Source organism: Oncorhynchus keta, chromosome 7 (assembly GCF_023373465.1).
Source record: "Oncorhynchus keta strain PuntledgeMale-10-30-2019 chromosome 7, Oket_V2, whole genome shotgun sequence".
NCBI classification, from domain to species: Eukaryota; Metazoa; Chordata; class Actinopteri; order Salmoniformes; family Salmonidae; genus Oncorhynchus; species Oncorhynchus keta.
The window spans coordinates 56,523,204-56,541,566 of NC_068427.1; the positions used below are offsets into that span (position 1 = coordinate 56,523,204).

General features: G+C 46.9%; 1 protein-coding gene across 2 annotated transcripts in view; it reads right to left on the reverse strand.

Moving 5' to 3' along the window:
• The window catches only part of trpm2 (transient receptor potential cation channel, subfamily M, member 2), a 90,176-nt gene that overhangs the window by 48,931 nt on the left and 22,882 nt on the right, over positions 1–18,363 (reverse strand). For both annotated transcript variants that reach the window (XM_052523304.1, XM_052523303.1), the window contains exons 4-10: positions 15,692–15,858; positions 13,846–14,026; positions 13,428–13,489; positions 12,598–12,798; positions 11,834–11,936; positions 11,012–11,133; positions 2,472–2,843 (exon numbers count right to left, since the gene is read on the reverse strand). In XM_052523304.1, the coding sequence (XP_052379264.1) occupies positions 2,472–2,843; positions 11,012–11,133; positions 11,834–11,936; positions 12,598–12,798; positions 13,428–13,489; positions 13,846–14,026; positions 15,692–15,858 (1,208 nt within the window). The remainder of the gene's footprint in view (positions 1–2,471; positions 2,844–11,011; positions 11,134–11,833; positions 11,937–12,597; positions 12,799–13,427; positions 13,490–13,845; positions 14,027–15,691; positions 15,859–18,363) is intronic.

Sequence of the window (18,363 nt, forward strand, 5' to 3'; positions counted from 1 at the left end):
GATTTGATTAGGTGGACAGCTATAGAAACCAGACACATATAGTCTCTATAAAGTATATCTAGCCGGCAACTACAGAAATCGGAGACATGTGACTCACCAGCTGGATTCGGTCTTTGAAATGGTGTTTTCTTACATTGGATACAAGTAGAGACTCAGCGCTACAAAATGGTATACCATACACTGCGTTTGATGAACAATGGGAAAGTAATTCTGCTTTGAAAGTTGATTAACTTGTAAACACACTTTTGAGAAAATGGCCTTTGAATGTTTTGATACCTAGTGAAGAGTTCTTCTTTGTCTACACCCATTCAGCATTGTTCACACCCCCTTAAGCTTTAGCCCCACCCATCTTGTTTCGCTCTCGAAGGGCACACTCGACGCTCTGGCCGATGATTTGTTTACCTCTGGATAACAGGGAAACAGCCTAACCAGCTCTGCTGGCAACATTACATTACAACAATTTCATTACTCTTTTTTGCCAACGTTTACTGACACCGGCCATATTCAACAGGTGTTGTACACTTTAGCTTAAGACGTGTAGCTACCTAGCTAAGTAAACATTGAACCTAGCTTGGCAAACAACGTGTGAGATCAAACACGTCACGTAACATTAGCTAACGAGCCAGCCAGCTAACGTTATCTAGTTAAACAATAATGAACATAGTGCCAAATCACGTATTGACTACACTCCATGAATCTGCTGGGAGCTAACCAACCAGGTTCAATGTCAGCTAGCTAACATTAGGCTCCAACTAGCAAAGCAAATGGCTCCAGGATACAAATAATAACATCATACACAACGTTAGCTAGGGAGCCATCCCAGCTAACGTTAGCTAGCTAGCTAACAATACACTTTAGCTTAAAACATGTTGCTAGCTAGCTAGGTAAACAATGAGCCTAACTAGGTAAATAACGTGTAAGATCACACACGTCACCTAACGTTAGCTAATGAGCCAGCCAGTTAACGTTAGCTAGTTAAACAACAATGAACATAGTGCCAAATCATGTCGTTACTATCTTACATGAATCTGCTGAGAACTAAACAACCAGGTTCAATGTTAGCTAGCTAACATTAGGCTCCAACTAGCAAAGCAACCGGTTCTGGGATACGAATAATAACATCATACACAACGTTAGCGAGGGAGCCATCCAGCTAACATCAGCTAGCTATCTAACAATACACTTTAGCTTAAAACATGTTGCTAGCTAGCTAGGTAAACAATGAGCCTAACTAGGTAAATAACGTGTAAGATCACACACGTCACGTAACGTTAGCTAATGAGCCATCCAGCTAACATCAGCTAGCTAGCTAACAGCACACTTTAGCTTGAAATGAAACCACTTTGTCAAAATGATAAACGTGTAATATCTGAAAATGTAACTAGCTAACGCTAGACTATCTTACCTTTATACATTATCGCGCATGATGGATGCGTCTCCCTGTCATGGATGCCATGCCATGGTTGCCCTTAGTTTGAAGATGTAATCCAGAGACAGGTGTTTCCTCCATGTCTTTAGCTATCATAATCTAATTCCACTGATTTAAACACTTGATCCTCCAGAAAGTGGAGAGCAACACTTATACAGCTCCACTACACAATATTTTATTTTTAAAGCCACGTTTGACAGGATTACCAATACAGACAGACTAGCTCAAATAGACAGAAGCATTCTGTATGGCAGATCAATCCGAACTTCTCTCGGCATGTCCAGCATACTCATAATCTCAGCCAATCATGGCTAGTGAGAACGTTGTTGTCTTTTTCTGTGGCTTAACCAACAAGGCTCGTAGTTTAACAATGTTATTCGTATTTACAGATGGCATACAACTTTGATATTAAGGCACATGAAAGTTCACATGTTCCAGAAGGCATTTCTGCCCCAAAAAACGCATTTTGATAAAATATACATTTTAAAAACATTCAAATGGCTCTCTTGTGAAGTCATTACTTTCGACATACGCCTACTTTTCTGAAACGGGTCACATATAGTCTCTATAAGGTATATCTAGCTAGCTGCTACAGAAACCATAGACATATAGTCTCTATAAGGTATATCTCGCTAGCTGCTACAGAAACCATAGACATATAGTCTTTATAAGGTCTATCTAGCGAGCTGCTACAGAAACCATAGACATATAGTCTTTATAAGGTCTATCTAGCGAGCTGCTACAGAAACCATAGACATATAGTCTCTATAAGGTATATCTCGCTAGCTGCTACAGAAACCATAGACATATAGTCTCTATAAGGTATATCTCGCTAGCTGCTACAGAAACCATAGACATATAGTCTCTATAAGGTATATCTCGCTAGCTGCTACAGAAACCATAGACATATAGTCTTTATAAGTTCTATCTAGCTGGCAGCTACACGAGACATCTAAATAACTGGCCACGATATTATGACCCCAGACCAGATCCACTGCTTCTGTCACCATGGCGATGCTGTCTGACACAGTTTGATACTCACTGTGACAGCGACATCCTCCTTGGGCTCCTTTGGGTACCTGGTGGAGTGCAGGCCAGGCAGGGGGTAGAGGGGCTGGGTGAAACTGCCCAGTAGGTGGCGTATCTCATCCGAGACGTGACTGAGAGAGATGGTCCTCCCTGCAGCACCCCGAGGACTCAGGGTCTGACTACGTCGACTCTTCTCGGTCTGGATGCGCTTGGCTAGGCGGCGTAGGAAGAAGCAGGAAGTGGGCAGCTGGGTGTAGAGGTCACACAGAGTGGTCTGGTCCCCCAGGAACTCTCTCAGACACACTCCGTTCTCCAGGAGCAGCCGGACAAATTGCGGCTTGTGGCCCAGCAGGGCTGAGAACATGGCCTGATGCAGGTCACTGGACTGGACAGGAGAAGAGTGATTTCTTCAACATGATAATAATACTGTAATCTTGGAATTACCTTATAAAATATTAAATTTTGTCTATTACCATTGACTCTGTACCGGTACCCCCTGTATTTCACCTCCACATTGACTCTGTACTGGTACCCCTGTATATAGCCTCCACATTGACTCTGTACCGGTACCCCCTGTATTTCACCTCCACATTTACTCTGTACCGGTACCCCCTGTATATAGCCTCTACATTGACTCTGTACCATAATACCCTGTATATAGCCTCCACATTGACTCTGTACCGGTACCCCCTGTATATAGCCTCCACATTGACTCTGTACCATAATACCCTGTATATAGCCTCCACATTGACTCTGTACCGGTACCCCCTGTATATAGCCTCCACATTGACTCTGTACCGGTACCCCCTGTATATAGCCTCCACATTGACTCTGTACCAGTACCCCCTGTATATAGCTTCCACATTGACTCTGTACCGGTACCCCCTGTATATAGCCTCCACATTGACTCTGTACCATAATACCCTGTATATAGCCTCCACATTGACTCTGTACCAGTACCCCCTGTATATAGCTTCCACATTGACTCTGTACCGGTACCCCCTGTATATAACCTCCACATTGACTCTGTACCATAATACCCTGTATATAGCCTCCACATTGACTCTGTACCAGTACCCCCTGTATATAGCCTCCACATTAACTCTGTACCGGTACCCCTGTATATAGCCTCCACATTGACTCTGTACCATAATACCCTGTATATAGCCTCCACATTGACTCTGTACCAGTACCCCCTGTATATACATTGACTCTCCACATTAGACATTGACTCTGTACCGTAACACCCTGTATATAGCCCCACATTGACTCTGTATATAGCCTCCACATTGACTCTGTACCGTAACACCCTGTATATAGCCTCCACATTGACTCTGTACCGGTGCCCCCTCCACATTGACTCTGTACCGGTGCCCCTGTATATATAGTCTCCACATTGACTCTGTACCGGTGCCCCTGTATATAACCTCCACATTGACTCTGTACCGGTACCCCTGTATATAGCCTCCACATTGATCTGACTCTGTACCTCCACATTGGTACCCCCTGTATATAGCCCACATTGACTCTGTACCGGTGCCCCTGTATATAACCTCCACATTGACTCTGTACCGGTGCCCCCCTGTATATAGCCTCCACATTGACTCTGTACCCCCCTGTATATAACCTCCACATTGACTCTGTACCAGTACCCCTGTATATAGCCTCCACATTGACTCTGTACCGGTGCCCCCTCCACATTGACTCTGTACCGGTACCCCTGTATATAGCCTCCACATTGACTCTGTACCGGTGCCCCCTGTATATAGCCTCCACATTGACTCTGTACCAGTACCCCTGTATATAGCCTCCACATTGACTCTGTACCGGTGCCCCTGTATATAACCTCCACATTGACTCTGTACCGGTACCCCTGTATATAGCCTCCACATTGACTCTGTACCGGTACCCCCTGTATATAGTCTCCACATTGACTCTGTACCGGTGCCCCCTGTATATAACCTCCACATTGACTCTGTACCGGTACCCCCTGTATATAGCCTCCACATTGACTCTGTACCGGTGCCCCCCCCTGTATATAACCTCCACATTGACTCTGTACCAGTACCCCCTGTATATAGCCTCCACATTGACTCTGTACCGGTGCCCCTGTATATAACCTCCACATTGACTCTGTACCGTACCCCCTGTATATAGCCCCCTGTATATAACCTCCACATTGACTCTGTACCGGTACCCCTGTATATAGCCTCCACATTGACTCTGTACCGGTACCCCTGTATATAGCCTCCACATTGACTCTGTACCCCCTGTATATAGCCTCCACATTGACTCTGTACCGGTACCCCCTGTATCGCCCCACTATTATTATTTACTGCTGCTCTTTAATCATGTTATTCTTATCTCTTACTTTTTTAGGTATTTTCTTAAAACTGTATTGCTGGTTAAGGGCTTGTAAGTAAACATTTCACCTGTTGTATTCGGTGCATGTGACAAATAAAATTGGATGTGATTTTCCATCCAATTGGCGACTGATTTCCATGTGAATATTGTAAAATCCGCATAAAGAATATGTGCTGTGTTTCCATCAAACGGAGTTGTTGCTGATAAAAGTCTGTGCGTGATGACATAGTGCACACAAAATGTTTTTTAATGTACCGGATATAAATCTAAAGGTGTTTCCATCAAACGGAGTTGTTGCTGATAAAAGTCTGTGCGTGATGACATAGTGCACACAAAATGTTTTTCCATCGCATTTTAAAACCTAACAATAGTTTTGTCACAAAAACTGTTGCATTAAACAGCAAATGTGCCTACTCTGGTTTTAGTTCTTACACTCTAGCCAACAGCTGGCAGATACAGCTGGTAGACTGTGCTGGTAGACTGTGCTGGTAGACTGTGCTGGTAAACTGTGCTGGTAAACTGTGCTGGTAGACTTTGCTGGTAGACTATGCAGGTAGACTGTGCTGGTAGACTATGCAGGTAGACTATGCTGGTAGACTGTGCTGGTAGACTATGCAGGTAGACTATGCTGGTAGACTGTGCTGGTAGACTGTGCTGGTTGACTGTGCTGGTAGACTGTGCTGGTAGACTGTGCTGGTAGACTGTGCTGGTAAACTGTGCTGGTAAACTGTGCTGGTAGACTGTGCAGGTAGACTGTGCTGGTAGACTATGCAGGTAGACTATGCTGGTAGACTGTGCTGGTAGACTATGCAGGTAGACTGTGCTGGTAGACTGTGCTGGTAGACTGTGCTGGTAGACTGTGCTGGTAGACTGTGCTGGTAGACTATGCAGGTAGACTATGCTGGTAGACTGTGCTGGTAGACTATGCAGGTAGACTATGCTGGTAGACTGTGCTGGTAGACTATGCTGGTAGACTGTGCTGGTAGACTGTGCTGGTAGACTGTGCTGGTAGACTGTGCTGGTTGACTGTGCTGGTAGACTGTGCTGGTAGACTGTGCTGGTAGACTATGTAGGTAGACTGTGCTGGTAGACTGTGCTGGTAGACTATGCAGGTAGACTGTGCTGGTAGACTGTGCTGGTAGACTATGCTGGTAGACTGTGCTGGTAGACTGTGCTGGTAGACTGTGCTGGTAGACTGTGCTGGTTGACTGTGCTGGTAGACTATGCTGGTAAACTGTGCTGGTAGACTGTGCTGGTAGACTGTGCTGGTAGGCTGTGCTGGTAAACTGTGCTGGTAGACTGTGCTGGTAGACTATGCAGGTAGGCTGTGCAGGTAGACCATGCAGGTAGGCTGTGCAGGTAGGCTAGTATACATGACAACATTATTATTGATAAGAATATTGGTATTTGTCAAACGGCAAGCGTCAATCGTCATGTCACCAGAATAAGACCCTTGATATTGATTAGAAAGGACTGGATCATCAAGCCCATCACTGTGCTCTATCACCACCCTGTGAAGATCATCAAGCCCATCACTGTGCACTATCACCACCCTGTGAAGTTCATCAAGCCCATCACTGTGCTCTATCACCACCCTGTGAAGTTCATCAAGCCCATCACTGTGCTCTATCACCACCCTGTGAAGTTCATCAAGCCCATCACTGTGCTCTATCACCACCCTGTGAAGTTCATCAAGCCCATCACTGTGCACTATCACCACCCTGTGAAGTTCATCAAGCCCATCACTGTGCACTATCACCACCCTGTGAAGTTCATCAAGCTCATCACTGTGCTCTATCACCACCCTGTGAAGTTCATCAAGCCCATCACTGTGCACTATCACCACCCTGTGAAGTTCATCAAGCCCATCACTGTGCTCTATCACCACCCTGTGAAGTTCATCAAGCCCATCACCGTGCTCTATCACCACCCTGTGAAGTTCATCAAGCCCATCACTGTGCACTATCACCACCCTGTGAAGATCATCAAGCCCATCACTGTGCACTATCACCACCCTGTGAAGTTCATCAAGCCCATCACTGTGCACTATCACCACCCTGTGAAGTTCATCAAGCCCATCACTGTGCACTATCACCACCCTGTGAAGTTCATCAAGCCCATCACCGTGCTCTATCACCACCCTGTGAAGTTCATCAAGCCCATCACTGTGCTCTATCACCACCCTGTGAAGTTCATCAAGCCCATCACCGTGCTCTATCACCACCCTGTGAAGTTCATCAAGCCCATCACTTTGCACTATCACCACCCTGTGAAGTTCATCAAGCCCATCACCGTGCTCTATCACCACCCTGTGAAGTTCATCAAGCCCATCACTGTGCACTATCACCACCCTGTGAAGTTCATCAAGCCCATCACTGTGCACTATCACCACCCTGTGAAGTTCATCAAGCCCATCACTGTGCACTATCACCACCCTGTGAAGTTCATCAAGCCCATCACTGTGCACTATCACCACCCTGTGAAGTTCATCAAGCCCATCACTGTGCACTATCACCACCCTGTGAAGTTCATCAAGCCCATCACTGTGCTCTATCACCACCCTGTGAAGTTCATCAAGCCCATCACTGTGCACTATCACCAACCTGTGAAGTTCATCAAGCCCATCACCGTGCTCTATCACCACCCTGTGAAGTTCATCAAGCCCATCACTGTGCACTATCACCACCCTGTGAAGTTCATCAAGCCCATCCCTGTGCTCTATCACCACCCTGTGAAGTTCATCAAGCTCATCACTGTGCACTATCACCACCCTGTGAAGTTCATCAAGCCCATCCCTGTGCTCTATCACCACCCTGTGAAGTTCATCAAGCCCATCCCTGTGCTCTATCACCACCCTGTGAAGTTCATCAAGCCCATCACTGTGCTCTATCACCACCCTGTGAAGTTCATCAAGCCCATACCTGTGCTCTATCACCACCCTGTGAAGTTCATCAAGCTCATCACTGTGCTCTATCACCACCCTGTGAAGTTCATCAAGCTCATCACTGTGCTCTATCACCACCCTGTGAAGTTCATCAAGCCCATCACTGTGCACTATCACCACCCTGTGAAGTTCATCAAGCCCATCACTGTGCTCTATCACCACCCTGTGAAGTTCATCAAGCCCATCACCGTGCTCTATCACCACCCTGTGAAGTTCATCAAGCCCATCACCGTGCACTATCACCACCCTGTGAAGATCATCAAGCCCATCACTGTGCACTATCACCACCCTGTGAAGTTCATCAAGCCCATCACTGTGCACTATCACCACCCTGTGAAGTTCATCAAGCCCATCACTGTGCACTATCACCACCCTGTGAAGTTCATCAAGCCCATCACTGTGCACTATCACCACCCTGTGAAGTTCATCAAGCCCATCACTGTGCACTATCACCACCCTGTGAAGTTCATCAAGCCCATCACTGTGCACTATCACCACCCTGTGAAGTTCATCAAGCCCATCACTGTGCACTATCACCACCCTGTGAAGTTCATCAAGCCCATCACTGTGCACTATCACCACCCTGTGAAGTTCATCAAGCCCATCACTATGCACTATCACCACCCTGTGAAGTTCATCAAGCCCATCACTGTGCTCTATCACCACCCTGTGAAGTTCATCAAGCCCATCACTGTGCACTATCACCACCCTGTGAAGTTCATCAAGCCCATCACCGTGCTCTATCACCACCCTGTGAAGTTCATCAAGCCCATCACCGTGCACTATCACCACCCTGTGAAGTTCATCAAGCCCATCCCTGTGCTCTATCACCACCCTGTGAAGTTCATCAAGCTCATCACTGTGCACTATCACCACCCTGTGAAGTTCATCAAGCCCATCCCTGTGCTCTATCACCACCCTGTGAAGTTCATCAAGCCCATCCCTGTGCTCTATCACCACCCTGTGAAGTTCATCAAGCCCATCACTGTGCTCTATCACCACCCTGTGAAGTTCATCAAGCCCATACCTGTGCTCTATCACCACCCTGTGAAGTTCATCAAGCTCATCACTGTGCTCTATCACCACCCTGTGAAGTTCATCAAGCTCATCACTGTGCTCTATCACCACCCTGTGAAGTTCATCAAGCCCATCACTGTGCACTATCACCACCCTGTGAAGTTCATCAAGCCCATCACTGTGCTCTATCACCACCCTGTGAAGTTCATCAAGCCCATCACCGTGCTCTATCACCACCCTGTGAAGTTCATCAAGCCCATCACCGTGCACTATCACCACCCTGTGAAGATCATCAAGCCCATCACTGTGCACTATCACCACCCTGTGAAGTTCATCAAGCCCATCCCTGTGCTCTATCACCACCCTGTGAAGATCATCAAGCCCATCACTGTGCACTATCACCACCCTGTGAAGTTCATCAAGCCCATCACTGTGCTCTATCACCACCCTGTGAAGATCATCAAGCCCATCACTGTGCTCTATCACCACCCTGTGAAGTTCATCAAGCCCATCACTGTGCACTATCACCACCCTGTGAAGTTCATCAAGCCCATCACTGTGCTCTATCACCACCCTGTGAAGTTCATCAAGCCCATACCTGTGCTCTATCACCACCCTGTGAAGTTCATCAAGCCCATCACTGTGCACTATCACCACCCTGTGAAGTTCATCAAGCCCATCACTGTGCACTATCACCACCCTGTGAAGTTCATCAAGCCCATCACTGTGCACTATCACCACCCTGTGAAGTTCATCAAGCCCATCCCTGTGCTCTATCACCACCCTGTGAAGTTCATCAAGCCCATCCCTGTGCTCTATCACCACCCTGTGAAGTTCATCAAGCCCATCACTGTGCACTATCACCACCCTGTGAAGTTCATCAAGCTCATCACTGTGCACTATCACCACCCTGTGAAGTTCATCAAGCTCATCACTGTGCACTATCACCACCCTGTGAAGTTCATCAAGCCCATCACTGTGCACTATCACCACCCTGTGAAGTTCATCAAGCTCATCACTGTGCTCTATCACCACCCTGTGAAGTTCATCAAGCCCATCACTGTGCACTATCACCACCCTGTGAAGTTCATCAAGCCCATCACTGTGCTCTATCACCACCCTGTGAAGTTCATCAAGCCCATCACCGTGCTCTATCACCACCCTGTGAAGTTCATCAAGCCCATCACTGTGCACTATCACCACCCTGTGAAGATCATCAAGCCCATCACTGTGCACTATCACCACCCTGTGAAGTTCATCAAGCCCATCCCTGTGCTCTATCACCACCCTGTGAAGATCATCAAGCCCATCACTGTGCACTATCACCACCCTGTGAAGTTCATCAAGCCCATCACTGTGCTCTATCACCACCCTGTGAAGATCATCAAGCCCATCACTGTGCTCTATCACCACCCTGTGAAGTTCATCAAGCCCATCACTGTGCACTATCACCACCCTGTGAAGTTCATCAAGCCCATCACTGTGCTCTATCACCACCCTGTGAAGTTCATCAAGCCCATACCTGTGCTCTATCACCACCCTGTGAAGTTCATCAAGCCCATCACTGTGCACTATCACCACCCTGTGAAGTTCATCAAGCCCATCACTGTGCACTATCACCACCCTGTGAAGTTCATCAAGCCCATCACTGTGCACTATCACCACCCTGTGAAGTTCATCAAGCCCATCCCTGTGCTCTATCACCACCCTGTGAAGTTCTTCAGTTATTTCATCTGTAGCCTAATAAACTGCATGGTTTCCCAAGTCGTAGTGGGAGGACCACACAACATATAGTAAAGCGTGACTTTACTTCCCTATGCTGGTTATTATATATATATATATAATATATATATTATTGTTTTTATATATTTTATTATATCAACACATACAGTAAAGGATTTCCATTTCTCACATTATTAATTTTACTGACACAAAAAGATCCCAACAGGTCAAATGAACATATTTATAATTCATATAACATATTTATACCGAAACTTCCTGTTTCTATCACAGCTGTCGTGATTTTGTTTTTATACAGTATGACTTCACTCGCATAAAAACTGTGTATCTAATGTTTTTTTTAAATTTTGATCAAATTATACCCCACTTTCGTGGTATCCAACTCTATAGTTATGACCTTCTCTCATTGCAGTAACTCCCGAAAGGGCTTGGAAGAGCCTCAGTGCTTCTTTTACACACGGCTCTGATTGAAAGTTAGCCGAACCTACCTTCCACTGGCTATCCTCAGTGAAGATGTCAGTCTTAGCGATGTCCACTCTGTTCCAGGCTACGGCTAGCTCCAGTTGTCTCTCCCAGCGCTCCATCCCAACAGACTCACTGCTCCTGTTGGCTGGGAGGGGAAGAGGAGAAGAGAGAGAGATAAACCTGGATTAGAACTAAGGCTGTGGTGTTTCCCTGAAGTCTAGACCTTATAACCAAGGCAACCAGGTGCTGATCAGGTTGCGTGTGCAGTTCAAAACTGATATGGAAACCATTCTTCCAATGTGGAATTTAGAAAGTGACTTACTCTGCATAATTTAGCCGTAATGCGAATGCTTAGAGCTTAATATGAGACAGCCTTCATTAGCCTGGTAATATGTGACATGGTGATGCATCAGAATGTACAGATGAGGCACTCAGATTCTTCTAGATGGCGACGAATGAGACTATTTACAGAACGTCTCAGTCTGAGAGACATCCTAAACTCAATCATCTACTTCAGGAAGTGTGAAGAAGAGTCTAAGGTTTCAACATTAACACACTGTCTGGAAACCAAGCGGACAAAGTGCTGCTCATGTACTCAGTAGCATTAGTAATGTTACTCTGTGACTCAGCAGAAGAGCCTGTTATTCTGAGGTACTCAGCATTAGTAATGTTTCTCTGTGACTCAGCAGAAGAGCCTGTTATTCTGAGGTACTCAGCATTAGTAATGTTGCTCTGTGACTCAGCAGAAGAACCTGTTATTCTGAGGTACTCAGCATTAGTAATGTTTCTCTGTGACTCAGCAGAAGAACCTGTTATTCTGAGAAGCCACAAGGCCTGGTTGTTACCTTTGAGCAGCGCCTGGAGTATGGCCACATCAACATCACCGTGGTTGTCTTCACTCATACGGAACACTGTCAGTAGCTGAGGCATCCTGATGATGTCCTGAATCTGGAATAAAGGACTGAAACTCAGCTACAGTATAAAGTATTCTCTTTAAGAAGGAGCTCCATGTATTTACTAACCGTGTGAAACCAGAATGACCGGCTGGTTTAACAAGGCTATGTAGTACATAGTCTATAGGTAAATAGCTCACCCATTTTCACCTACCTCATTCCCATACTGTTTTTATACTGTTTTTATTTATTTACTTTTCTGCTCTTTTGCACACCAATATCTCTACCTGTACATGACCATCTGATCATTTATCACTCCAGTGTTAATCTGCAAAATTGTATTATTCGCCTACCTCCTCATGCCTTTTGCACACATTGTATATAGACTGCCCATTTTTTCTACTGTGTTATTGACTTGCTAATTGTTTACTCCATGTGTAACTAACTCTGTGTTGTCTGTTCACACTGCTATGCTTTATCTTGGCCAGGTCGCAGTTGCAAATGAGAACTTGTTCTCAACTAGCCTACCTGGTTAAATAAAGGTGAAATAAAAAAATAAAAAAATAAATAAAATTACCTTCTTGGTCCATTCTATGATCTTGAGCTCTGTGAAGGAGTCTTGGCCAGGTCGCAGTTGCAAATGAGAACTTGTTCTCAACTAGCCTACCTGGTTAAATAAAGGTGAAATAAAAAAAATAAAAAATAAATAAAATTACCTTCTTGGTCCATTCTATGATCTTGAGCTCTGTGAAGGAGTCATACTCCAGACCGAAGAACCGTTTCATTAGCTGGTGGATGACAGACAGGGTAACCTTGGTAACGGGGAGACCAGCCACATGGGCGAGGACGTCCGCAAGCCTCCCTGACCCTTCCAGAATGACACAGGGGGTCCTGTTCAGCATGGCACCGAAGATGGTCTGAGGTGGGGTGATGCGTGAGAAGAGAGGTCAGGGGTCTAAGGTCACAGTGCACGAGACCATCCAGTCAGAAGAATACGCTGAAGAAACTAAAGGAATGATTCAACTACTGACCTGGTCCCCTATTCAGCACCACACACATGATACTCACACTGAGAGTGCCTGGTCCCCTATTCAGCACCACACACATGATACTCACACTGAGAGTGCCTGGTCCCCTATTCAGCACCACACACATGATACTCACACTGAGAGTGCCTGGTCCCCTATTCAGCACCACACACATGATACTCACACTGAGTGCCTGGTCCCCTATTCAGCACCACACACATGATACTCACACTGAGAGTGCCTGGTCCCCTATTCAGCACCACACACATGATACTCACACTGAGAGTGCCTGGTCCCCTATTCAGCACCACACACATGATACTCACACTGAGAGTGCCTGGTCCCCTATTCAGCACCACACACATGATACTCACACTGAGAGTGCCTGGTCCCCTATTCAGCATCACACACATGATACTCACACTGAGAGTCCCTGGTCCCCTATTCAGCATCACACACATGATACTCACACTGAGAGTGCCTGGTCCCCTATTCAGCACCACACACATGATACTCACACTGAGAGTGCCTGGTCCTCCATTCAGCACCACACACACTACTGGGATCCTCACTCCACTCTCTGGAGGAGACAGACAGACAGACAGACAGACAGACAGACAGACAGACAGACAGACAGACAGAGGTACTCGGCTTAACTCTGTTTCTTGAACTGTATTGTTGGTTAAGGGCTTGTATGTAAAGCATTTCATGGTATTCGGCGCCTGTGTACATTTTGATTTGATTTAATTTGATAGACAGAGTCACACAGACACAGACACAGACACAGACGGGGGACTGACAGCAGACAGCACTGTGAATTACTGACAAACGGTTGCTGTGATTCTCATGTTTCTTTAACAAGGACACAAGCACAGAAAGATTAGAGAGAGAAAGAGAGAGAGATATCAATCACAATCAGAGCCCCTCTAGTCCTACCTCTGTTTCCCAGAGGCTGCTGGGAGATTAGTCTCTCTAGTCGGGAGCGTAGTTCTATCTCGACTCCGTAGCATCCGTGTGTTCCATCATCCACCAGCAGGAAGTGGGAGTGGTTGTTGTCTAGACAGGAGAGGTGACCCTGAGACGGCATGTCCAGAGAGTAGTGGGCTGGGAACCGGCCCTGGAGAGTACATTAGAGGTTTGGGGTGAGGGAGGGTTAAGGGTAGAACAGCCCCTGGAGAGTACAGTAGAGGTTTGGGTTAGGGAGGGTTAAGGGTAGAACAACCCCTGAAGAGTACAGTAGAGGTTTGGGGTTTGGGTTAGGGAGGGTTAAGGGTAGAACATCCCCTGGAGAGTACAGTAGAGGTTTGGGTTAGGGAGGGTTAAGGGTAGAACAACCCCTGGAGAGTACAGTAGAGGTTTGGGGTTTGGGTTAGGGAGGGTTAAGGGTAGAACAGCCCCTGGAGAGTACAGTAGAGGTTTGGGGTTTGGGTTAGGGAGGGTTAAGGGTAGAACATCCCCTGGAGAGTACAGTAGAGGTTTGGGTTAGGGAGGGTTAAGGGTAGAACAGCCCCTGGAGAGTACAGTAGAGGTTTGGGGTTTGGGTTAGGGAGGGTTAAGGGTAGAACAGCCCCTGGAGAGTACAGTAGAGGTTTTGGGTTTGGGTTAGGGAGGGTTAAGGGTAGAACATCCCCTGGAGAGTACAGTAGAGGTTTGGGTTAGGGAGGGTTAAGGGTAGAACAGCCCCTGGAGAGTACAGTAGAGGTTTGGGGTTTGGGTTAGGGAGGGTTAAGTGTAGAACGGCCCCTGGAGAGTACAGTAGAGGTTTGGGGTTTGGGTTAGGGAGGGTTAAGGGTAGAACAGCCCCTGGAGAGTACAGTAGAGGTTTGGGGTTTGGGTTAGGGATGGTTAAGTGTAGAACAGCCCCTGGAGAGTACAGTAGAGGTTTGGGGTTAGGGAGGATTAAGGGTAGAACAGCCCCTGGAGAGTACAGTAGAGGTTTGTCTGCGTGGCTCTAACCATCGAAGGGTTCGGACCTAAAGGAAGGTTAGAGAGTGATTTGGGAGCATCTCTACAACTCTCTCGCTCTCTCGTCAACTCATATCTCAGCTGTTTAACTCAATTCAATTTCAATTAAATTTAAGGGCTTTATTGGCATGGGAAACATATGTTAACATTACCAAAGAAAGTGAAGTAGATAATGGACAAAAGTGAAATAAACAATAAAAAATTAACAGTAAACATTACATTCACAAAAGTTACAAAATAATAAAGACATTACAAATGTCATATTATGAACAAATAGTTAAAGTACAAAAGGAAAAATAAATCAACATAAATATGGGTGTATTTACAATGGTGTTTGTTCTTCACTGGTTGCCCTTTTCTCGTGGCAACAGGTCACAAATATTGCTGCTGTGATTGCACACTGTGGTATTTCCCACTAGACATGATTGGCTGAGATGTGTGCAGGACATGCCGAGAGAAGAGTTCGGATTGGTCTGCCATACAGAAGGCTTCTGTCTGAGCTCGCCAGTCTGTGTTGGTAATCTTGTCGATCCCGGCCTTCTTTAAATGTGTGGTGGAGCTGTATAAGTGTTGCTCTCCACTTTCTGGAGGATCAAGTTTTTAAATCAGTGGAATTAGATTATGATAGCTAAAGACATGGAGGAAACACCCGTCTCTGGATTACATCTTCAAACTAAGGGCAACCATGGCATGGCATCATTGACAGGGAGAAGGCGACCATCATAAAAAGAGCTCTCTCTCACTCTCTCTCCAGTTCATAATTATATCAGGGCCACATCCTTGTCTTATACAAAATAACTATTTCTCCAGTCCTTACCTCAAGGTGTACCAGGGGTCTCCTGTCGTGTATGGCTCCCCAGGTCGCCACTCCAATGGCCACGATTTGCCCCTCCATAGAGCCACTACTGAGGACGTATTCCCTCACCGCCTGGCCTACATGCTTCATCACACCTGCATGGGTGCCACCTGTAATGATCCAGGCACCTATAACCAACACAGGTTAACAAGTTACAGATTAACTATGCTCCTGCACAGACCACAGACCACAGGCCATGACAACAGGCCATGACAACAGGCCATGACAACAGACAACAGGCATGACAACAGATCACAGGCCATGACAACAGGCAACAGATCATGACAACAGACCACAGGCCATGACAACAGACCAAATACTACAGGCCACAGGCCATGACAACAGACCACAGACCATAACAACAGACCACAGGCCATGACAACAGACCGTGACAACAATCCACAGCCCATGACACCAGACCATGACAACAGACCACAGGAAATGACAACTGACTACAAGCCATGAAAACAGACCACAGACCATGACAACAAACCACAGGCCATTGACAACAGGCCATGACAACAGACCACAAGGCCATGCCAACAGACCACAGACCACAGGCTGTGACAACAAACCACAGACCACAGGCTGTGACAACAGACCTCAGGCCACAAGCCATGACTACAGACCACATACCATGACAACAGACCACAGAACATGGCAACAGGCCATGACAACAGAACACAGGTCACAGGCCACGACAACAGACCACAGGCCATGACAACAGACCACAGGCCATGACAGCAGACCACAGGCCATGACAACAGACCACAGACCACAGGCCATGACAACAGACCACAGGCCATGACAACAGACCTCAGGTCTTGACAATAGACAACAGACCACAGGCCATGACACCAGACCACAGGCCACGACAACAGACCACATGCCACAGGCCATGACAACAGACCACATACCACACGCCACAGGACATGACAACAGACCACATGCCGTGACAACAGACCACATACCACAGGCCACGACAACAGACCACATGCCGTGACAACAGACCACAGACCACAGGCCACGACAACAGACCACAGGCCATGACACCAGACCACAGGCCACGACAACAGACCACATGCCACAGGCCATGACAACAGACCACATACCACACGCCACAGGACATGACAACAGACCACAGAACATGGCAACAGGCCATGACACATACACATACAATGCAAATCCACACACTGCTGAAACGACTACTAGACCTGAACGTCAACGGAGGCCTGGCATGTTGGATCAAGGACTTTATAATTGACAGCCCACAGAGGGTGTGTCCTCTCTCTGATGAACTGACCCTGAACACAGGGACGTGTCCTCTCTCTGATGAACTGACCTGAACACAGGGACGTGTCCTCTCTCTGATGAACTGACCTGAACACAGGGGCCCCCCAGGGACGTGTCCTCTCTCTGATGAACTGACCTGAACACAGGGGCCCCCAGGGACGTGTCCTCTCTCTGATGAACTGACCCTGAACACAGGGACGTGTCCTCTCTCTGATGAACTGACCTGAACACAGGGACGTGTCCTCTCTCTGATGAACTGACCTGAACACAGGGACGTGTCCTCTCTCTGATGAACTGACCTGAACACAGGGACGTGTCCTCTCTCTGATGAACTGACCTGAACACAGGGACGTGTCCTCTCTCTGATGAACTGACCTGAACACAGGGACGTGTCCTCTCTCTGATGAACTGACCTGAACACAGGGACGTGTCCTATCTCTGATGAACTGACCTGAACACAGGGACGTGTCCTCTCTCTGATGAACTGACCTGAACACAGGGACGTGTCCTCTCTCTGATGAACTGACCTGGACACAGGGACGTGTTCTATCTCTGATGAACTGACCTGAACACAGGGACGTGTTCTATCTCTGATGAACTGACCTGGACACAGGGACGTGTCCTCTCTCTGATGAACTGACCCTGAACACAGGGACGTGTCCTCTCTCTGATGAACTGACCTGAACACAGGGACGTGTCCTCTCTCTGATGAACTGACCTGAACACAGGGGCCCCCCAGGGACGTGTCCTCTCTCTGATGAACTGACCTGAACACAGGGGCCCCCCAGGGACGTGTCCTCTCTCTGATGAACTGACCTGAACACAGGGGGCCCCCGGGGGTGTGTCCTTTCACTGTTTTTCTCTATCTACACTAATGAGATTAATATCCGAGGAAACAATGTGAGCCTTTTTAAGTACGTGGATGACATGGCTCTGGTAGGACTCTTTATTAAAGATGCTACGTCAGATGGGGACAGCGATTTAAAAAAAGAGGCCATAACAACAGACCATAACAACAGGCCACAGGCCATGACAACAGCTACTGACAAAAAACTAAAGCTGCTTCTGCAACAGTACAGCTTCTGTCTAGAGCAGGGCTCGAACCAGGGACATTCTACACACAACAGCACTCACCACCCAAAACCGGCGCTGACAGAGATGGCCGCCTCGCTTCGCGTTCCTAGGAAACTATGCAGTTTTAGTTTTTTTTACGTGTTATTTCTTACATTAGTACCCCAGGTCATCTTAGGTTTCATTACATACAGTCGAGAAGAACTACTGAATATCAGATCAGCGTCAACTCACCATCAGTACGACCAATAATATGTTTTCCGCGACGC